Source organism: Ambystoma mexicanum, chromosome 8 (assembly GCF_040938575.1).
Source record: "Ambystoma mexicanum isolate Mex_15411 chromosome 8, UKY_AmexF1_1, whole genome shotgun sequence".
NCBI lineage: Eukaryota > Metazoa > Chordata > Amphibia > Caudata > Ambystomatidae > Ambystoma > Ambystoma mexicanum.
Window position 1 is genome coordinate 1,623,628,015 of NC_090929.1, and position 24,245 is coordinate 1,623,652,259.

At 47.4% G+C, this 24,245-nt stretch overlaps 1 protein-coding gene across 1 annotated transcript in view; it reads left to right on the top strand.

Moving 5' to 3' along the window:
- The window catches only part of ATRNL1 (attractin like 1), a 2,575,823-nt gene that overhangs the window by 1,171,233 nt on the left and 1,380,345 nt on the right, over nt 1-24,245 (top strand). Inside the window, exon 18 of the mRNA XM_069611898.1 lies at nt 7,765-7,983. Coding sequence (XP_069467999.1) covers nt 7,765-7,983 — 219 coding nt within the window. The remainder of the gene's footprint in view (nt 1-7,764; nt 7,984-24,245) is intronic.

Here is a 24,245-nt window from a genome sequence, read left to right on the forward strand (position 1 = left end):
ATCGAAAAAAAAGCACTGGCGATTAATGAACATATAGTGTGCTGGAATATTGTACCTTCTGGAAACCCCTCGAAACCTGGCTGTTCGCTTAAACTCCTATGATCCGGAAACGGAAAGCTTCAACTCATAACTACGGCTCCATCTGCTCCTTGCAACTATTTTTCACGCTGATTTTGCTACTATAGACGCACAGCGATGTTGCGGCACATGTAACCGCTCGGCCCGGTGACAACTGAGGCGTCTACATCTATATCTGTGTAGGAGCTTACACGCCGCCACTTCACACACTATGTAGCTGAACAGGCTCATCTGTGTATCTGATTATGTATGCACACCGCTTCCTAGCGGTCCACATGTCCACAAGCGCCCTGATGCCTGAGGGTTTGTGTGTGCTATACAAATGCAACATATTAATTACATAAATAAATATTTAAACTCCAGAAGGCATCTTTAACAAGTGTTTTTTGCAGAGTTTGTGAGACGAGTGTGGTCGACGATTGCATTGGACACAGCAGTGAAACGCCATTGGATTTAATGCAGTAGTTTTAGTTGGAGCTATTAGTTGTCGCGACACCTATAAGCCGAAACTATTGCTTTGGAGTACAGATAGGGGGGAATGGCATATGAGGAGGGACACAGAGTCTGCAGGTGTTGTTTGATTACTTTTCCACCCATTGACTGCCCATGGCCAGGCTAACCCCAATAGCCACTCCCACCCACTTCATGACCCCACTTCCCCACAAAACACATCCTCCTGGGATCTCTTTGAACTACCTTTAGTCAAGCCTTACCATCAAACTTTGCACTCAATGTGCCTGCCATTGTTTTTTTTTTTTTTCTCAAAAATCTTCAGAGAGTTAATGACTTAATTGGAGTTGGAAATCTGCTACTGGTGCAATAAAAATGTCTTAACCAGGTCTGCCTTCAGCCATCCATGTCCTCCACTGAAGTCCTGTTAAAACAAGCATTGGCAAAGCCAAGCGTTTTGAGCTGTGTATAAGTGTTGGGCGTTTGCCAGGCACTGCTTATAGATGCCCAGGTACACGTACCATTTTGCCCCTGCTACCATCAATGGCCAGTTAACACCACTCCAGTAGTGCCTGGCATGCGCCTTTCCCATGACTACACAAAGACCCAAACTCTTGGCATTGCCAATGCTTGTTTTTAGCTGTGCCCACGCCGAAACTGGCGTAGTCGCTGCCACCCCATGTGCAGGAGCCACCTTGGCAGGTATGAGAAAATGCGGATGGGTTCAGGCAGCATTCCGCTATTCCTTGCTCCAAGAAAGCTAAGTGACTTTAAGCCCATCCACTTCAAGTTAACTTCTAGGACCTATAGAAAAACGCCATAACGAGAGCCTGGAATTAGCTCCTGCCAGAGGGCTTTCTCTTGCAGCAGAGCGCCTTGCCTATAGTGCCTGCAGAATCAGAGCACGCCACCCCTTTCCTAAGATTTCTTCGTTGCCTGCCCCTGAATGCTGATGGTGTTTTCTAAATTGACTGCATCACACCCACGGTGAGTTTCCTCAAGCAAGCCTTGTACCTTCATCAAGAACTTAGGACCACTGAAAGAGCCCTGGCCAACCTCTCAGAAATCCAGGTCAAGCCTCCACATGCCATGGAGGCTAAGAAACCTAAACAAGCAGAAGAGGCTTACCCCCACTTATGCAGCAAGATTAAGGGGCTCCCTGCACGAGGACATCCACATGGGCCCTGATCTGCAGTCCTTCTGCGCGGCTCTGAAGGGTCCCCTTTTCATCTACTCAAGGCCTAGTGCTATAGCAGCTGTCTGAGGTCCCTTCCTCTTCCCTTGCATGGACTTCATGCCTCGCCCATCAACACCCTGTGTATCACCTTGAAGGTTCACGGACCTCCCACCCCATTCCGTCGGGTGCTCATAGGTCTTAAATGACCTGGCCTTTAGTTCTGCATTCTCCTGTAGGTCGCGTGACCGGCTGGACATGCCACCTTGCTCAAGAAAGACCTCGTGTGGCCCTCGCTCATATGGCTCTGCTTTTACTCCTTAGCATAAGTACAATCTCTTTATTAAGAGAAAGTGGCGATACCTCTCACCCCCTCCCCTTTTGGATGGTCAACATGTCCATTGGGTGGGAGAAAGTATATGTTCATGGGTGGGAGTAAACTGTAGGAGTCTGGGATTCTTAGGGGGGCCTGGGTGGCTTGCTAGATCACATAAACTGAAACCCCCATGTGTTCTGCGCCGCACATCTTAAAATAGGCTGGGAAGATGCAGGATTAGTACCCGACCAGGGGGGTGTCGGCCTCCCAGCCAATGAGGAGGCTCAAAACGGGGCCATTACCACATCATCCAAGGCTTCTCATAGCTGGAGGCCGCCATCTTCCCCCCGCTGGGATTTCAGGTTAGTGCTGCCCTGCTGCTCGCATCCCTTTCCCCCACCCACATGTCCACATCATTTTCCCCCTCCCATCCCTGCCCCACTTACCTTCCACGGCCTGGGCCCTCGCCGATGCCAGTACGTACCTGCAGACTCATCAATGACCGTCATGGAAAGGGGAAGGGACTACCTGGTCGCCATCTTTAAAAAAAATATAGATATCTTTTTTTTAACAAAAGATTAGTATCCATTACATTGTGTCGGATACTAATAGCAATATGACCCTGGTGGGGGGGGGGTGATTACCAGGTCTGGTAGTGTCCCAAGCTAACGGTAAAGCCCTCACTTTGCTCAGGCTTCTTCCTGGCCCGGGGTATTATCTGGTCCGGTAATGAACCCCATCGGGCCCCCCGCTGGGGTAATATTGCTTAAGTAAGGTTCGAAGTTGATCAGGGGCAAGAAGTATGAGCACGTCGGAGGGGTCCAGCGCAGCCCATGTTTCTGGGGGTCCAGCTCAGCCCATGTTTCTGGGGGGGGCAGCGGCAGCGCAGCCCATGTTTCTGGGGGGGGCAGCGCAGCCCATTTTTCTGGGGGTCCAGCTCAGCCCATGTTTGTGGGGGTCCAGCTCAGCCCATGTTTGTGGGGGTCCAGCAAAGCCCATGTTTGTGGGGGTCCAGCTCAGCCCATGTTTGTGGGGGTCCAGCAAAGCCCATGTTTCTGGGGGGGCAGCGCAGCCCATGTTTCTGGGGGGGGGCAGCAAAGCCCGTGTTTCTGGGGCACAGAGGTCAGCACGAGCACATATCATCGGTGTCAGGGCGGTGGATGGAATGTCTGCTAGTGTAAGGGCGGGGTCAGGGAGAGAAGAAAGTAGGAAGAGTTACAGAGAGAGGAGACCAAACGGGATGCCCCTTGGTGAAGACCTTTGGGAGGCAATACGCTCAGTCCAGCACCGAAATGCTAGGCAATTCTCCTCTGAACAAGAGTACCAACAGCATCCCCAGACACGTGTTTCAGCCTAGTTGGGCATCATCAGTGAGGTGAAGCTGCTCTTCTTCTTCTTCTTCTTCTTCTTCTTCTTCTTCTTCTTCTTCTTCTTCTTCTTCTTCTTCTTCTTCTTCTTCTTCTTCTTCTTCTTCTTCTTCTTCTTCTTCTTCTTCTTCTTCTTCTTCTTCTTCTTCTTCTTCTTCTTCTTCTTCTTCTTCTTCTTCTTCTTCTTCTTCTTCTTCTTCTTCTTCTTCTTCTTCTTCTTCTTCTTCTTCTTCTTCTTCTTCTTCTTCTTCTTCTTCTTCTTCTTCTTCTTCTTCTTCTTCTTCTTCTTCTTCTTCTTCTTCTCGAATGCGTGGGCGGACCCACGCAGGCACGTCCCCATCCAAAAGGATGATGTGCACCTACCCCAGCAATCTTACACACAGCCCTCACATTCTCATAACTCTTCCCACCGCCCCGTCTGCCCCACAAAATCTCTAACACACTGCTCCTCTCCCTGCCTCTCACCCCGACTCCTCCCAGCAAAGCCTTCCCACTTACCTCAGCCACTCCCAGCGCAGATTACCGAACCCTCATCAACTCTCTCTCCTCGACATGCTTCTCACACATAAGCAGAAAATGTCCCACAGTCTCAGGCTCCCCACACACCGCACAGTCCCTCGACTCACGCTTCCCCACTCGAAACAGACTGTCATTCAGCCCCACATGCCCTATCCTCAACCGGTTCAGCATCACCTCCTCCCCCCTCCTCCATTCCAGTTTCCCTGCATCCACCTTCACAGACACTTTCTCACGAACACCAAGCATACAGCTGCCCTTCAGCCCACTCTCCCACCTCTCCTGCCACTCATCCATAACCCGCTTCACCACCACAGCCTTCACCTCATCCACACTCAAAGGTATCCTCACATCAACCGCTCCTCTCCTCATACCCGCCGCCAAATCCACCAACTCATTACCCAAAATGCCACTATCACTGGGGACCCATGCCAACTCCAGATCCATCCCCCCACGCACACACCAATCAATCTTCCTCCTGATGTCCAAAATCACATCCTTCCTATCACCATCCCCTGCCACAATCGCCTGCAACCCACTCAATGAAACTGTCCAACCCTGCATGTATGTTTCATACTTTGTACACATTTTACTGTTGGGGTGACTATTCTGACAGAGGCAATGAGGACCATACCGAGTGTGCATTGCATGCTCGGAAGGAATGAACGTTTGAACAACTAGCATAGACATGCCTGATAAATTGGTGGTCATTCTTATGTGCCCAAAATGCTCTTTGTTTTAATGCAAAGCAGCCAGCATGGTGGTATGGGCAATTGTTATGCCACGCATTGACTACTGTACACTCTCCTGGTTGGTGAAAATGGCAATAGCCTAAGGAAACTCCAAATACTACAAAACGACGCTGTGCGTGTCATTTGTGGCATTCTCAGAAGAGAACCTGCTACACAGACCAGACGGGGACTACACTGGATGAGCCTAGCAGCCAGAATCCGCTTACAGACACTGTCACTGCCTGATAAATGTGTGTTCGGTAATGTTCCAGTATATTTGGAGGAGAATTAGAAACGGTACTCCTGAGTGCGTCGGCTACGCTCGGGACAGGAGGCTTACTGTCCGTGCCCAGAAAAAAAAGAGCAAGAGGCCTTGGGCACTCTTTTATCGTTCTGACCTCCTTGCACTGGAACTCACTTCCAGTACATCTACGTCTGGAACCAAGCTTCCCAAAGTTTAGGGAACAATTGAACACCTTCCTGTTCTAATGAATCTCTTGTACTGAGCTCCCCTGGCTTCTACTTTTCTCTCCCCCCTCCCCCGGTTGTCCTGTCTTGTTCTTGTTGTCCCGTGTGTTTTTAGTGCCCTATTGCCTGCGGGCTTTCTGGCACTTAATAAATACATAAATAAAACCTATAATCAGGGCATGCGCAACATTCGACTCTTGGAGCCGCCCATACCACTGACAGTCCGTTCTGTACGCTAGCAATTCAAACGTTCATTCCTTCTGCGCATGCAATGCACACTTGGTATGGTCCTCATTTCCGCTGGCGGGCAAAGGACAATGGTCTGGAGGGTTGCCCAGAGCAATGCCAGAGGTAAGGATTAATTCTAAACCTTCCAGCCATCACCTCTTGTGTTTTACTGTTAGATTCGTCGCCCTAACAGTAAAATGTGTGCAAAGCATGAGGCGTATATACAGCTTTGGATGGTTTCATTGGTTGCGCTTCGACTGTTGAGCAAAGGACCATTATCAGATGCAGTCTGTGAAGTTGTTGCATTTTGTGGCTGCATGCATAGCAACACTGTGTTGGCACTGTGTCTCTGTGTGCTTCTAAGCGGCTATCTGCAAAGAACTCTGTAAACTCCCCTCCCAGCCCTCCCCACCCAAGTGGAGGAAGCTCTCGTCCCCTGACTGCTGTGTCTTAGACTCTGCGATACTTGCAGACATAGACAGCATTCAGGAGACTCACTGCGAGACTTGCAGACACAGACAACATTCAGGAGACTCAGTGCAGTCAGGGGCAGAGAGCTTCCTTAACTTGGGGGCGTGGGGGCTAGGGGGGGGGGTAGGGCCTCGTGTCTACAGGGAACGGTGCTCGAGCAAGACAGTTTTTGCCAAAGCACAGCTCTGTTTTGTTCCGGCCCAATTCCTCCCCTGAAAGGAGGGCAGAATATGTTGCAAAGCAGTTCTTTGAAGTGTCTTTCTTACTGTATAATAATTATTCAAACAACCAATGAAATAAATAAAAGGGAACTCGCTCTGGGGCTCATTTGTTCTTTTTTTGCTTAAGAACTGTTCATAGGTACACAATGTCCTGTTACTAAGTGCCCTGTCTAGCCCGAGGGGAAAGACCAGGGGTATTGAGGAAGGAAAAGGCTCAGGAGGATGGTGGAAGGAAAGACCTAGAACATTAAGGGACACTGGGGAGAGGAAGGGCCAGGAGGGTGAGGAGAGGAAGACCAGGAAGGCTAGCGAGAGGAAGGACTATGAAGGTGGGGAGAGGACGATCAGGCAGGGCGGGGAGAGGAACATTTGGGCGGCTGGTAGGTGGAAGAAACAGGAGGGTGCAGAGATGAGAATCTGGGAGGCTATGGAGAGGAAGGACTAGGATGGTGGGGAGAGGAAGACCATGGAGGCTGGGGAGAGGTTCGACCCAGGAGATTGGGGGACAGCAATTCCTGGGAGGCTGGGGAGAGGAAGACCCGGGAGGCTCGGGAGAGGACAATCTGGAAGGCTTGCAGGGGGAGGAACCAAGAGGCTTGGGAGAGGAAAACCCGGGAGCCTGGGGACAGGAATTCCCAAGAGGCTTGGGAGAGAAAGACCCGGGAGGCTTGGGAGAGGAAGACCCGGGAGGGTGGGGACAGTAATTCCCAGGAGGCTGGGGACAGTAATTCCCAGGAGGCTGGGGACAGGAATTCCCAGGAGGCTGGGGAAAGGAAGACTGGGAGGCTGGGCATAGGAAGGACCAGGAGAGTGCGGAGAGGGAGGTTTAGGAATGTGGGGAGTGAAAGGATCAGGACGTTGGGGAGAGGACATTCTGAGAGGCTGACAGAGCGAGGAAGCCTGTATTCTGGGGAGAGGGAGACCCATGGATTTTGGAGATGGAGAGAGGGAGCAAGACCAAGGAGATTGGGGAGGAGAGACCGACCCAGGAAGATGGAGAGAGAAAACACTAGGAGACAGTTGAGAGAAGGGCCCAGACCGGTGAACACATGTGGCAAAGATAGCTGAGGTTAAAGAGATGACTTAGGTGGTGGTGAGTTAACCTAAGGTGAGGAATCTTGAAAGAAGGGATGAAGAAACCAACCCTTATTATAAAGGCGCTTAAGGAGGAGGTGCCTGAAGAGGTGGTGGTGAACAGTGAGGAGCCTAATAAAGAGAAGGGTGTCCAGAGTGAAGAGGTGAAGCAGGTAATCACAAGGAGGTGAGGCGAGTAGGAAAGAAAGGCCAGTAGGAGGGAATAAGAGAGCAAGCAGCGACTGTGAAGATGGGGAAGCCTGGGGCAGGTGGAAGAGCGATCCTGAGTCAAAGCATCGATGAGGCGCAGAACCCCAGTGATGAGTTGGGGTGGAAGAAGGATCCAAGAGATGGTTCATTGGGTATGAAATCGTGGCGGGACATTCAGAAGGAGTTTGGGGTTGGGTTGCAAGGCCTTAAACCTAAGATTCCAAATGTGGGGGGTTGGGGAGAGGACCATATAAAGACCTTATTGTGCACCGGTGAACGTCACCCATCGGGGCAGTCAGGCCATTGAGGTAGCCACCCCCATCTGAGACTCACACAAGCGACGTGCAAGCCTATTTGCACGTTTTCACTTGTGCTTGGGCAAATCCTTATTAAATGCGTTGTTGTTCTGATTTTGCTGCAAGTGTCTGATGAGAACTATGCCCCTGTCTGTCCTCTGCAGCTCAGAACTGCTCCGGCTTGCGCACCTGTGGTCTCTGTTTGGAGCAGCCGGGGTGCGGATGGTGCAATGACCCCAGCAACACCGGCAAGGGACACTGTGTGGAAGGGTCTTCCCGGGGACCCATGAAGCCGCTAGCGAAGCACGCCGCCGAAATGTTGCTGGACACCGCGCTGTGCCCGCGGGATAAGAGCTACGAATGGTCCTTCATCCATTGCCCAGGTGAGAACTGCACTTTGTGCAAAGCAGCTAATTGCACCGCCACACGGCGCCCAGGTGACATACTGCATTTGCAGCATTGCGTTGTATGTTTTTTAATCTTGCACTGTACTAAACTAGAATAATTCTCATGAAGGGGTTAAGATGTGGATTAGGGTTTTAGTTATGAATATGATTAAGATGATGTCAAATGGGTATATACTGCATTCTTATGTGTCTGTATATTGAATGCCATTGCGCCTGCGATCAGACGGTATATCTTTTATCACAATGTATTTCTGGCCGCTATAGCAGAGTGGTTTTTTAACGGTCTGCCTCGGGTTGAAAAGTACTATGGTTTGAATAGCGCTGCCATATAGACAAAGACATTTTCTTGGATCAAAGTCTTGGCATTTGAGCTCATTTGAATACCCACAATGCATCGTCCGTATGGCTCTGAACTGGAGGTGAACTTCCAGTAATGGCTACTGGGTGGCGCTGTGCTGTGTGTAACTTTGCCCAAATGGTTTACTCTATTTTCTGATTCCAAGCAGGAAATATTCCAAAACTCCAACTGAAAAATAAAAAATACACTTGTCTAAAACAAACAACTGTTTACTATTTCAGTGACTTTTGCAAAGGATATAATCAGGTAAATTTGGGTATACAATTGTGGGTGACCAAAAAACAATGTGTTTGATCAAAGAGGATCAGAACCAGGCCTCCAAATGGAAAACATTTACTCTGGGACCATCTCCTCCTTGGGTGAGGTGTGGGTGTGGGCTGGGACCGAGGGGTTTGGCCCCAGGTCTGCTCATATCTCTTCATGGAGCAAAAGCCAGTAAGAAACTCTTTGGAGTGAGTAATGGAAGTGGAACGCTGCTCTTTTTTTTTGGCCCGAATACTCACCCTACCAAAAACAATTCTGCACATTTCAGGACATATATATATACCAATCTCAGTCTATTTACCTTTGTTCGGAATTTACACTACATTCCATTAAACAATCACAAAAACATGTAAAAATGGATATAAGAATAAAAACGCTTTATACAAAACAGATGAAAATGGAAGTCAATCTGCCAGATAAGCATTTCATCACTTGTGCTTTTATGTAACGTGAGCGGATACTCATAGATTGGCAGAAAAAAAAGGCCCAACCAACTACTGGCATTTCAGCCTCAATAAATAATATAGGGCAGGGCGACATTGTAAAAATCCTTCTCCTCTTAAAATCTGTAATTAAGTCTCCATTTTATGTGCAGATATGCAGGGCAAAAAAAGAGAAAGTGCATGAAATATTCCAACTCCACGGAGCACATTATACGTTTTTGGTGGAGTGGGAAATTGGACCATCTTTATAAAACAGGTCACAGGTAAATACAGTTATAAAAGTGTCCTAGTAATACGTTATCTTGATAGAGAGTACATTCGTCCGTTGAGATGTAATTAAAAGACTGGGCATTTCAAAGTATGATCCCGCATTAATTCACAACAGATATTTTGCAGCCAACAGATATTTGCTGTTCCAATTTTGCCTATAATATTCGTTATCAAGAATTGCGTCAAGTCCGCTATGGGATTCGACCAGACTCATAGCCAGAATGAGAAAGGTTCTAATGCTGTCTAGTCCTCCTAGAAAATCCACACCCAAGTGGACAGCATATTTCGGGTGGACCGTGGAAGTCCAAGTAACCTTTTCAAAAAATCGTTCTCAACCTTTTGGAGCGTTGTCAAATTTGAGGAGCCCCATAAGTGGTGCACCTTTAGGAACATGCTGAGTGGTTGGGCTTTGCATAGTTTAATCAAATGGTTGATTCCACCCAATGATGGTTGCATTATGGAAGTCTGTCTATCTAGGTGTGGTTTAACTACTAGGTGTCTTGAAAATCAAATATATTCCAATGTAGACAGCGCTGAACAGTATGCGAGGCCTTGGTTTGTTCTGCATCCAGTCTCCCGTGCCAAGTCTTCTGAAGCACGGGTTGCTCTTCCATCAATGCTCGGCTTGGGAACAGATATGGGAGTTTTCTGGGCGAGTCCCTGGTCCTCGAGATAGAGCAGAGCTCCAGCAGCGCTCCAGCAGGACGAGCATTGGCGGAGCTCCGCTCCATCTTGTTTCGGCCCTTTTCCTACACGGATCACAATATTGCATCGGAATTCACCAATGCATTGCTCTCCTTTCTCTGTGTCTAAGTCTCATGATCCCAAACCCCTGCAATAGTTGTGACTTAAGATTTAAATGCCATCTTGAATTTAGATATGATATGATAGGTTATTTATAAGGCGCTCAATACCCAGAGGTTTCTAAGCGCGGACCCGGGGATCGAACCTGTGGTGCTCCATGTCGTCTTGCTTCCACGGCGAGCACATTTCCCCTGAGCTATCCTCCCGAGACGATAACAAACTATTGTGGTTCTCAGTCTGCAGGTATTCAACTATAACGGGGTAAAATCACAACATTCTTTTCCAGGAGTAAGTAAGGTTTATACCTGGAAAAATTATTAACTTGCACCGGAATAAATTATGTCCATTCACCAAAGTATTTACTGACGATTCAGAAAAAGACTACGGCCAGTGGTGCAGGCCTCCATTTGGAGTAAAATTACGCAAATGCATGTTAATGTACGAAGTTGCCAGGCGGTGGTAGGCTAGCAAATCTTGGGATTGCCAGGGAAGTACTTGGGAGTTGTAGTGAGTTAAGTCCTTGAGTGAATGGGAAATTGGTGCACGTCCACAACAGTTAACCGTGGCACTGTGACTGTGTCTTGATGGGCTCGTCCTGAAACCCCAGAGCCCACTCCTTCACATCCACGGCTTCCTGCACATGTCATGCCTTCCTGATGTGTATGCCAGTGTAGCACGTGCCATCAGTTGTACACACATCTTAGTATCCCTGTGCATGAGGTTTCCATCCAGTTGAGCAGATACATTTGTGTGTCTATGGCAGTGCTCACTGTGGTAAGTCAAAATCAGGAGACGGACAACTCATTGTGGTTTGACTCAATACACACTTTTTTGTATTTTCAAAACCTCATACTAATCCGTGCAACTCGTTTCCTTATGCTAAGAAAAGGAAAGGCCAAAAGGCTGCATGTCAGGATGTCGTCAACACAAAGGCCCTTGTTACAAATTTAGTGGTATTTTGGCAGTAAATCTGCCAAATTACCACCAAACAGATTTACTGTATCACCACTTGGTCAAACGGAATTACCGCTGGATTACAAGTGGTGGTAGGCGGTTTTTGCAGATTTTCAGCAGGAAAGCAGTGGATTTACCTCCAACTTTTTGCTCGGGGTAAATCCTCCCATTCACCGCAACAATTGTAGTACAGCAGTGCAGTAATGTGGCAGTAAAGGAGTGACCTTCATTTTACCACCATTTTTACTGCACCGCTGTACTTGTAATGAGGCCCAAAATCTGTACGCTGTCTAGAAGAAAATGTAGCCTAATTCTACCACTCATAAACAAAAATAAGAACCTTGCCCAAGTGGAATATCTCTGGCTGGTTTCTGACCCGCTGTCATGGTTCTCAGGAGTAGAGCAGGTGCCCTGAACAGACTTCAGACATGTCTTTGGGCCTCTTGCTTCAATCCATGGTACCCATCCAATAGTTACACCAGGTCTTTTTGGCTTCCCGCCTAGTGAGAGAAATTGACAATGTTTCTAGGCCTCCTGACCTGTTATTCAATGTCACTGTTCTATGAAGAAAAGTCATAAAAAAATATTCTTGAGTAGCCGGGCCTTGTCCAGTCTTGTGCGGCACCCTTGTGGCTTCTACCCCTTCCTGGGGGCTCGAACTGTACAGCTCCTCCTGGGGATGTTCACTGTGTGTCCCCTTTTGGATTCTTACCCAGTCCTGGGCTCTCTGGTTTCACACCCCCTCATGGGGTATTCACTCTCGCAGCCCTGTGTGAGCCTTTCGGTCTGTCTCTCTCTCGGCTTCTCTCCATGCTTCGATTATGTGGGGCCTCGCCCCGGTTTAGATTCTCTGTTGTGTCAGCCCCTCATAGGCTTGGGGCAGGTGTGACCTTGTCCTGGTTCAGTGTACATGTCGCTTCAATCACTTTAGGGTTTTTAGCCTTCTCCCCCTGGGTTGGGTTATTTGTGCTCTTACCCCAGTTTGGGGTATTTTGGATCTCACACTGGGTTGGATTATTCGTGCTCTTACCCCAGTTTGGGGTATTTTGGATCTCACCCTGGGTTGGGTTATTCGTGCTCTCCCGCCGGCTTGGGGTATTTTGGATCTCATCCCGGTGTGTGGTATGTGCGGGCTAGTTCGCCCTCCTCCCGATTCCCTGAACGTGCCACGTACCTGTTGTCTTGTGGTCCCGTTCCTCTGGTTTGGTTCGCCTGCTCTCCTCCACTTTGCTGCACTGTCTCCGGTTCTGCCCGTCTGTTCATCGCAGGACTTTAGAAGTGGGTCCTAACAGCACTGGGGGACCACAGTTCGTGTGGTGGTGTCTCTTCTTTCATTGGAGTTGGGCTGAGCTACTCTAGCTCCAGGCCCGACCGCAGGAATCAGCTTGACGCGGGATGTATCACTCCTTCGTGTTCCATGTCTCTGCATGTTTCTGCTTACTAACGCCATTCTCAATGGCGGTCCTGCTCTCCTCTTCATCGCGGCTCAGCATGCAAGGCAAGCGTGCCGTTCCCCTGCTCGCTCACTCGCTACCATCTCTGCTCTCTCTTTGGGCGTTCACACAGGTACTTTAGGTCGCGCTCTGGATAGAGATAAAGCATGCCATTGGTTCTCCATTTCACACAATGGGGGCGACATTGACGGATCAGAAACTACTCTCTCTCCCTTTGTGAGAGAGGGTATGCCCAGACGCTGCGCCATAGGGAACCAAGCTGCACCTCACTGATGAGGCCCAACAATGCTGAAACATGTCTGGGGTTGCTTGTGTTTCCGTGCAGAGGGGACCTGGCCTAGCAGTTTGTGCTGGGCTGCTCCCATTGGTGCCAGTACATGACTGATTTGCATATGGCTGGACCTCTTTTGCAATGGCGCAGATGGGCTAAAAAATGGCAGTGTTAAAGGTTGCCCAGAGCAATGCCAGTGGTTCAGATTAATTCAAAACCTTCCATCCACCACTTTTTTGGCTAAGAAACCACACCAGTTCCTAGCTAATTACCATTCCTATGTTCATCTGATACAACTCTCATATAGCCATTAACACGTTGTCCGTCTGGAACAATGAAGGATAACCTATATCCTATTAAGGGACGTCCTGTCCTCTAAGGGAGGGTTACCAGGGACGTCATTTAGGGGTCGCCATATGTCTCCCTTGCGACCTCTGAAGTCTCCCTTGCAACCTCTGCGGACTCCCTTGTGACCTCTAAAAAAAAATGCAAGCTCCTGGGCTGTGGCCAGCAACATGTGGTGCTTTACTTCTGGGATCGCTGGCTTTCTTGTTCAGGCCCCTAAAAAAAAAAAGAAAAATAAGAACAGGAGTGCCACAAGTTAACACTTTCAGCACTGACCCTAAATAAGAAAGAAAAAGAATACCAGATAATGTGTCTTTCTGGAATTCTATACAATAATTGCTAGACTGATTAAAGGTTTATTTCAGGCACACGTCAGGGGTGAGTCACTGATTTAGTCTTTTCTTAAACGCCTCAACTCAGCCTTTCATCCTTCTCAGATCGATAAATGAGTACCAACACAGGTTGGGTGATATTGGGTGTATAGTTTTTCTATATAAAGTGCTTAAGCGTAAGTGTTATATAATGACACATCATTATCATTTGGTCATGGACGTCTGCTTGCATTCATAGTAATTTGGTAAAATGGGCCTATACACACTGATATTAACGATACATATGGCGACCCATTCTTGTATGAAATGTACATCACATTATAGTGATATCGTAACCATATTTTTCATAGTGTACAATGCTATGTGATGCCACTTACTGTTTTGTCAACGGTGAAAGGTCGTGTTACATCGCTTCCCGCGATATCACTTCGGGGTGGGGTCAAATGCCATCACTTCCTGTGATGTCATCAGGGGTCAAGGGTCGTGTGATGTCCCTTCCGCTACCCCTGGCATTTTGGTGAAATGACATCCCTGGGGGTTAACCCAAATGTGATCCTGCTTTCGCTGTCCCCCAGGGGGCGTTAGGTGTAGCAGGCTCACCTCCTTAGTCCCAAAAGGAGTGGCTGCCCCTTGGGTGGGTGGAGGGGGACGAATTCCCTAGATTCGCCACACACACTAGACCTTCGATTTCAGATTCACGTTCCAGCACTGCAGAAATGAACCCTTAGTGGCCTCATGCTTGATTGGGGTTGTGCACTAAGTTAGCGCTTTATGCATTACTCGAAACATGCACTATTTTGCCTAGCCCTGAATGGAACCATGCACTGGCACAGTAATGCGATGTTAAAGACTCACTCTGCAGGCATCGACGCAAATATGTGACTAACACTTGCTAAAAGCAGCTCCTGAGTATCGGGCATCACCCAGTAGGCACTACCTCTAAGGAAGGAGCTTTAAATCACTTCTAGATCTGTCCTGAACACTCAGGGGGTCATGTTCGCCGTGGAGGTGAGAAACAAATCCTGAATACAATGGATTTGTACACATTGGTACTCTTCCCACCATTTTCCTTCCTTTGCGTGGCAGAGAAGGGGCTAGGAACGGAATCACATTGGCACCAATATTCAAGTCAGCGTGCCATTTTCATGCTGGCATAAATGCTTTGGGTTCATTTGGAATCTGACGGATTTGATAGAAATCCATTGTAAACGCTGCCTGCCATGCATAAATGTCAGGTGGTGCCAGAAGACGTATTCTATAGAAACCCATTGTTAACGCTGCCTGCCATGTATAAATGCCAGGTGGTGCCAGAAGACGGATTCTATAGAAACCCATTTTAACGCTGCCTGCCATGCATAAATGTCAGGTGGTGCCAGAAGACGGATTCTATAGAAATCCATTGTAAACGCTGACTGCCATGTATGTATGCCAGCTTGTGGTTGCCCAATGGGCCCAATTTGCGCTACAAAGTGCAAGAACACATGCGTACAGGTTATTAAGCCTGCTTTTACGACCTTGTTCTGCACTTCGCAGTGCAAAAGATGGACAGAGCACAGGATGGACCTCTCTGCACCCAAGTTCAAATGCAATGTGTCCCCTCCATGCAATTTATGCACAGGATGGAAACACCCCCACAGGACGCCACAAAGTAAAATTCATGTAGGCAGGTTTATACGGAACCGACTGGTCTCGGGAGTAAGAAGCAGCCTTTCGGGGCAGTTGGTATCCAGTGCTAATCTTTAGGTTACATGAAGGAGCTACATAGCTCTGATCAGTTTCAATCCCAGATCAATGGAATCCTGCATTGCTGGAACAATGCATTATGCAAGTCATGTATGAACATGCCCGCATTCTGCAAGACTCGCTGGTGCAAGACTCTGCGGGTAGCTCAGTACGTCCAGCTCCATGGTGGCTCTTGCATCAGGACAATGGGAGGATAGCTCAGGGGCAACGTGTTCTCCTTGGAAGCAAGACGACACGGAGCGCCACAGGTTCGGTCCCCGGATCCACTCTTAGAAACCTCTGGGTATTAAGTGCGTTATAAATAACCTATCATATCAATGCTAACCCAGGAAATTAGGGAGTTCAATCCAGAGGTTTCCGCAGGTGCCATATGATCAAGGACATGGTTTGTGGAGGAATTTGGGAACGTGTGTAAACAAAATGCATTTTGTGATCTCGGTACTTCCTTCAAACAGTGCTTCTTGCTCATACAGCAGCAGAGCAGCAGATGCAACCTGTCCCTGATCATGGCTTGCGTGTCCTCCGGCCCTTTTATGGGGCCACTAAGAGACCCTGATGGTCAGCAGGGCTCCAGGGCTTTGGGCGGATATCTCTGTGCCCTGATTGTGCCCTTATTGGCATTCAGCAAGTGTGCCTTGGCTTCCCATCAGTGAGCTATGATTTGGACGCTTACAAATTCGCCCAGAAGGCCTCTCGTCCTCGCATCCACATCTCCACCTCCTGTTTAAATGCATTAGGGAATCTCCTCGCTGCGTGGCGGAGGAGCAGGCTTTATTGCACTTCGGTTCGATGTGCTCCCTCCTCCGCTCATCATTGATACCCTATGTATATAATTCTCGAGGGAAGTCTGCGTATCAGAATTGAGCTGGTGCACAGCCATTCTTATCCTGAGACCGAGCTAAAATTCTAAGCTGGAAAGCCTTACCTCTAGACAACCCTTGGACACCAATAGAGGGACTGATGTCACAGCCCTTTTCTCCTCCCATACACTTTCCGAGGTTGTCCGAATCAATGTGTGCTTCAGTGTTACAGACATTTTAATATTGGCTTAGTGTTGAGAACAAATGAAATGAGTACCAGGTCTGGTGTGCATTATGTACTTAGTTATTCAAGAATGCTACCCATTTCACAGTTATTTATCAAATATAAACATCTGTGGTCCTTCTTATGTTCCCAAAATGTTCTGTGATGTTATGCAAAGCAGCCATGAAGCCTCACTGGTGCCATTTGCCCCATTCACCTTTCTTCTACGGTTATTTTGCAGGAGTACCACCACATGAGTGTACCAGACTGTCCATCTAGGAATCATAGCTTTTCATCAGAAAACAATGTATATGGTAATTCTAGGAGTTGATCATGTGCTTTGATCAGTAAGAGAAGGGTAACATTCTTATTACGAATAGGTTGTGTAATGGAAAGGGGGATAGCACAGGGGAGGAAAGCACAGGGGCAAGGCGCTGGTCTTGGAATCAAGACCACGCAGAGCAACAGAGGTTTGTGTTGAGAACAAATGAAATGAGTACCAGGTCTGGTGTGCATTATGTACTTAGTTATTCAAGAATGCTACCCATTTCACAGAGTTATTTATCAAATATAAACATCTGTGGTCCTTCTTATGTTCCCAAAATGTTCTGTGATGTTATGTAAAGCAGCCATGAAGCCTCACTGGTGCCATTTGCCCCATTCACCTTTCTTCTACGGTTATTTTGCAGGAGTACCACCACATGAGTGTACCAGACTGTCCATCTAGGAATCATAGCTTTTCATCAGAAAACAATGTATATGGTAATTCTAGGAGTTGATCATGTGCTTTGATCAGTAAGAGAAGGGTAACATTCTTATTACGAATAGGTTGTGTAATGGAAAGGAGGATAGCACAGGGGAGGAAAGCACAGGGGCAAGGCGCTGGTCTTGGAATCAAGACCACGCAGAGCAATAGAGGTTTGAATCCTGGATTGCGCTTAAAAAGCAAACTCAGGTATGGTATTAGGTGCCTTATAAAAAAACAATTAAAATAAATAAATGGAAGTGATCATTAGAATTGGATATTGCTAAATTTGAAAACAAGCCACTTTGCAATGTTTATACAGTGAAATAATGTCCTTCTTTAATAGTTGCTTTTGTGAAGAAATCACAGTCCTACCCCTCAGGATACCCGTTTCCACCCTCTGGTGGAGCAGCTGTCGACAACCACCGCAGGGGCACTAGCAAAGATTCACCTGAGAACGCAACATTCACCCAAATAAATAGAGACAGAGACAGTGTGAGAAGGAGAGAGAAAGAGCTCAGAAAGGGCATGAAAGGGGGGATTAAGAGAGATGATGGCAGAGAGAGAGTGCCCACATACTTGGGCAAATTAGATTGGCATATGATAATAGTAGCTGTATTAGTTGTGCATCATCCAGTCCTCTCCGGAGAAGACTGCTTTACAGACTTGAAAGTCTGTAAAGTCTGCTTCACAGATTTTACAGTCTGTAAAGTCTGTAAAGACTGCTTTAAAGACTGCTTTACAGCATACAGAAGACTGATTTACAGCCTTTACAGTCTGTAAAGTCTGCTTTACAGCATACAGAAGACTGATTTACAGCCTTTACAGTCTGTAAAGTCTGTAAAGACTGCTTTACAGCATGGCAGATCAACGTGATACTCATAGAACATGCCAACACAAGGTCACATACTATTGAGTGTGGCATATCATGCCAGCTATTAGTACTGTTCGTGCTATTATTCGACATTCGACATGTTTGATTTTACACTCGGGTGTCTTGGCTGTTGGCGAGCTGCAGTGCTTTGGGGATGGTGTGCACTAACGTGTCTACTGTGCTTTCTCAGCTCAGGTGCAAACATAGCTGGGAGCACAGCCAATGCGTGCGTTATTGTGTTCAGCGTCCAGTCTCTTTGACAGGGGGGTTGTGTTTATCGCACATGAAGAACCCCACTGAACACGTGGGCGTGTCTCCTGGACGAACGCTACATGTTGGGGCTGAAACATGCTCCGAGTTGTGTGTGCCCGTTTGCATGGGCATTGCATCTCTGTGTGGCTAGCACTTTGGGAATGGAGACGCTTCATACACCTGGCACTAGATTGACAGGATTCATGCCTTTTGTTCTTACTAATTTCACAGTGGGAACCACCTTTCCGCTACACATTTGAAGTTCCCCATTTGAAGTGCGTTTGATTTCTTTGGGGTGCTAAGAGCTCACTCGTTGACTTGTTGCAATAGTGTTTACAGACCGATGCCAAAGCAAAGAGAATAGCGCGCGCGCGCGCACGCACGCACACACACACACACGCGCACGCACGGCCTTCCCTTGCACATGTAGTAATGTACATAAAACTAGTTATTGCCTCTTGTACAGTATGCTGTGGGGGTGTGCCCCTCTCCAATGATAACCACCTTTGCTGATGCTTCTGAAAGACCTACATTAAAAGATCAACAGGCTGCCTTCTCACTTCCTGCCTGCTACAGCTTCATCTAAATTTCCTGTTTGTGTGCACCCCCTTCACCCCTCTTTGCTTTGGCCGGCTCCAACATGATCCCATTTGGTTCAAGTTCACGCCATCTGGCTGCTACGCCTTCCTCCCTTCAGCCACGTTGGTTGGTCTCCCCCAGCCCTTCTGAAGTGCTGTGCATGTCCCCCTTCTTCCTGCCCCCTTTCCTTCCATTGACCGGCTCTTTGAGTGCCTAGCTCTTTGCGCTCTCCCTTCCAATCTTCCTACTTCACCCGTTCGCACCTCTCCTCTGCCTGTGTCGTTCAGTCGATCACTCCTGCCATCTCTTGGCACCGCTTGCTCCTATCTACCTTCTGCCTCTCCATGCCAGTTACCGTGGATCGACCGCTGCCACGCTACTGGTTGCCTTCCCATTCGATGGCCGACTCTTCGCCCTAATGCACCGTCTGGCCTTTCACTTGCAGTCCAGTGTCTCTTCCACCTGCGCCTCTTCTGACCATTCTCCCTTTTCTCCCAATTGCCTACCGAACCTTTCGTCAGCCTCCTCTTCCCGCCCCTTCTTCAAATTCACTGCATTTATCAAAACCCATACGACACCCCCAAAATACAAACTGGAGAGAATTTTGCTATATTTGTTGCTGTTATGGAGTCACTATTTCCAACGTGTTGGACACCCGAGTGACAAGTAAGGGGGACCTATCCATGGGCGAACAGTCGTCATGGAAACTGATGTTGGAGAAAGAGGCCGCACTCGGGACAAGAAGGTATGTATATGATTTTAAGGTGCAGGAGACATCCGGTTATTCTGGGAGCATTGACGGGTTTAGGTGCAACGCACACTTTGTTGCATGGTTTCAAGAGGATAAGAAGGTGATCCAACTTGGACAGAAGTAGGCATTCTGGGATTGATAAATTGATAGTCAGTGTTATCGCCGATCACTACTAAAGTCAGTAGACATTTTTACATTACAAGAGATTTGGGCGGTGGGAAAACTGCTGATTGATGGCTTAATGTTAATATCTATATCGGCCATCAAGGGGAAAGAAGGCAGACCGTGGGTGGACTGTGCATGGGAACTCGAACTTGGCGTGCTAGAGGGCAAGTCTCCTGCCTAGACGCCATCTTCGTAACAGAAAACATAAATACAAGGAAGATCGAGAATGAGGCGACGTTTAACAACATGAGCGACCACGTGGCCTTAACTGTCACATTAGCCTCCCCCGTTGTGATAACTAAGAAGTCACTAGCTGCTTTAGCAACAGTCAATCCCTAAGGCAACCAGATAAGATGGACGGTTGCAAATATTTACCTGGCTAATAGTGTTAAGTAAAATGATTCAGCAGAATGGAGAGCAGGGTGTAAATACTCTGCAAGCCATCTCAGATTTAGCGCAAAAGCTTACGGAGGCTATCAAATTACACAAGAGAACCCACTTCATTACAGGCCATAAAAAGAACTTCTACGTAGTAGACCTTATTAGGAAGGAGGAATTGGGGTCCCACACTTTGAGCTATATTACATTGCTGGGCAACTGCAATTTGTGGAGTACTGGTTATCAGACAACCTTACATCAGACACGCAGATGCTTTAATCCACTGAGTCACACTTATATTGAAGGAATTCCTATGGAATAGGATACCCCAAGACTTCCAAGGTGCACACCTGGTGTCTTTAGGGGTGCAGCTATGGGATAGGGCGCTCACACTGTTCAGGCTAACCGGTCCATTCTCAGTACAGATCCCTTTTGTCTCGGTAGTACTGAATGCTACACAAGCGTGATTGGGGATACACTCATATTGGGAACCCAATGGTGTTGCCCCAATAGGTGACTTACTTCACTATACCTCCTTCATCTCCTTTCAGGAGTTAGTTGAACACACTGACTTGCATAGTTGCCAATATCTACTACACTGCACCATCAAGAAGGAGATCATATGCAGATGGCCCACATATGGCGAGATAATGGAAAAGCACTCCATAGTAGATACTCTGTATGACATTTCGGAGGGGGCACTTGCCATATCCACGGCATATGAACTACTCCTGACCGGCGGACCCCCGACAGTTTTGGCGGTAAGACGCAAGTGGGAGGAAGATCTCAATGCCCCTCTTCCAGATACACATTGGATGGAGATACTGAGTTACCACAAGACAGTGTCCCGGAACGCTAGATTGCAACTGATACAACTGTTTATAACACATAGGGCATACATGACACCTTTCAGGATTTCACGGGCTCCCTGGCGCGGCAGCTCAATATTGTCCTATGTGGAACGTCATGGACGCTGGTATGTTACATATGTTTTGGGCATTCCCCACGATAAGGAAATACTGGCAAGAGGTGGTGGCCAGAGTGAGCAGAGGAGGGCTGGTGTTGGGTATATTTTCCCCCGGGGCTTGTTTGCTAGGTCGATTCACACACCCCAAACGCGCGTACATACATAAGATGAAAGACCTGGCGTACATAATAGCCAAACGCAGAATTGTTATAGCATGGAAATCTCCCAAGGGCCCTAACATAGAAGATTGGTGGCGAGACCTGAAAAAGTGGTTGCAAGCCGAGCAGGCTGCTTGGATGAGGGCAGCAAACTTGAGTCTGTTCTGACACCAGCGAAAACATCATGGTATGGGATGTCCTGATATAAATTCTGTTACACCGGCAGCCACGGAATCAGGCCAGGTGTGCACACCCCTATAGACACTGTAGGTAACCCACTCTTAGTAAGACGACGCAATATAGGTTGGGAACTGATACTTTAGGCAACATGGGGCAGAGGGAGTTGGGGTTGGAAGGGAGGGACAGTTAAAGAGTTTATTTAGGTTTGCAGCTTGGTTATTGTCGATAATGCGAAGGACTGTAATATGGAACGACAATTATATGTATGAATAAAAAAACAATAAAACCTGTTTTTAAAAAAAAATAACTTCTACGATGTTGTATACATATTATAAAGAAAAACACTGTAGAAGCTCACGCCCAGTCAGAAAATCGACAGCCTTAAAATAAGAGGAAAGAGCAATGGTACTAAAAAAAAGCTTCAGACTAAATACAGATCTCTGCTGAGACACCATAAATTAAACAAAAATTCTAGTTACTGGTTGATGGTCTACATATTGATCAGGGCCAAGGATACTAAGAGTTTTTGGCAACTATACCATACCCACATAGTGAAAGGTGCACCCCAGGAATTGGTGAACATGACGGAAGCGTCCTGGGTAAAATACATCGGCGAAACCTTTAGTATAGAGGCCAAGAGCACAGAGCAAACCCGGACAGGGCAGGAGTTACCCAGACCGGTCGTCTGATTTTTGATGAGGACGATATTTACTAATTGATCATAAAATACAAGTCCTCTGGGGCTCCTGGTCCAGAGAATCTGCCCAATGTTGTGATCAAAAGGGATCCGGCGATATGGGCAAAGTTCTTTTATCAGGCCTTTAGGGCTATTGTGAGGTCTGGTGAGGTCCCTGGCAGTTGGAGAGATCCTCTGTTCTCAAACCTGTCTATAAGAAAGATTCAAGAGATGATCCCAAGACCTACAGACTGCTGGCGATGTTGGACGCCAGCAGCAAAATATTTCCCGAAATACTTCTGAGGGATCTAGACAGGTGGCGTGAGAGTAGAGGATTGTTCAACATGACCCGAATAGGTTTCTGAGGGATCTAGACAGGTGGTGTGAGAGTAGAGGATTGTTCAACATGACCCGAATAGGTTTCTAGACAGGTGGCGTGAGAGTAGAGGATTGCTCGACATGACCCAAATAGGTTTCTAGACAGGTGGCGTGAGAGTAGAGGATTGCTCGACATGACCCAAATAGGTTTCTAGACAGGTGGCGTGAGAGTAGAGGATTGCTCGACATGACCCAAATAGGTTTCGCAAGGGTTGTGGTACAGTGCTTTGCATCTGGGCTGTCAAGCTAATATTAGCAGAGATCGAGAAAACACCTGGTACTTGTTTACATGCGTCTCTTGTGGACTACTCTTGTGCATTTGATCGGGTCCACCGAACCAGATTGTGGTAAAAGTTAACATCTTGGGGTATTGACCAAACACGTTTACATTTCATAAAGGAATTATATACAGGTACCAAAGTACAGTTGGAACAAAATCTAGCAGGTTCACTCACTTTCCCAATTATTCAATACTAATTTGGGGTTGAAACAAGGTTGCGAACTTGCACCAACATTATACAACCTTTATGTGAGTGATCTAACTAGTGCATTTGCAGAAATGCAATAATTACCCCCCGAAACTGGTCAACCTGTGACTTTCCTATCTTACGCTGATAACTCAGTCCTTATGGAACAGACCCCGTTGGGATTGTAGAGATCACTGGCCTCTCTACAAAAATATGCTGACAGAAGCGGGCTAATGATCAACCAAAGTAAAACTGAGGTTATAATGTGGGGGGGGGAGGCAACAAAGAAGTCCTAAATTGAGTTGGTATTTGGAAGGGACCATATACTTGGGGTCCCCCATTTTAGTGTCCCCTTGCAGTAGTGCATATAAGCTGCTGGTACAGATTAACATACTTGGCAGATGGCTGGTTATTAAAACCTACGTGTGAAGAGGATGTGGGGGAGTATTGAGGCCATGCGAGAAGCCTACATGAAAAGCATGGTGGCAGCCATATTATACGCTTTGGAAACTTTCCTGGAAAGGCATGTAAGATGGCTGGATCAGTTAAAGGGCAGACATCTTTGATACATTTTAGGAGTGCCTCAGTCAGTCCCGGTCGAGGCATAGCGCCTCAAACTGGGTCTGATTTCACTTAAAACACAGTGGAAGGTTGCTAGATGTCCACAACATATAGGAACATACATAAAGTACCTTAGGCCCTCACTTTAAGAAACACCTTGGTTGACCACTCAAGATGGTTAACTGGGAGACCAATGGGAACTAGGATGAACCAAGTCTATACTGACTTACGCTCTACAGTTATCCTACATTTTGACACAATAAATCTGCCATTGGCAGAGTCGGAAGACACAGACTTTAGTTTATTTTTGTCAGACAAGGGCCGTCCTGCTCTCTCGTGTCTTGTTTTGACTCTCTTCCCTAACTCAGGCTTCCATAACCGCTGGTTAGTTCTCGCAAATGTTGACCCTACTGTCTAATGTCTGACTTGTACTACTGATGCTACCCTAAAGGTCGGCCATGTAAACTCCCACAGCACAGGGACTTCCTTGCTGTCCCGACACAAGTCAGTTTCTATTGTGCAACCACAATTACTGTGTTGGATTCAGGCTTTCTCTAAAACGCCCACTCTCAAATCGCGCTCTGAAATACTTGGGTACGAGCGCGATAGAAATAAAATATCAATCAATCAATCAATCAAATGTATATTGTCTACTCTCACTAAAGTTATTCTACCTACTTGCTCCTCCCACCAATCCTCTATCCCTTTCAGTGTTTCACACCTCCTAACTCTAGCCTCACCCCTTAGCTGATACACTCCTTCCTCTACCTCCTACTCCTCCCTGCAAACCACTACTCCAACTTCCTTCCTCCACACTGCTTCTCTCCTCCTTCCCAACATTGCTAC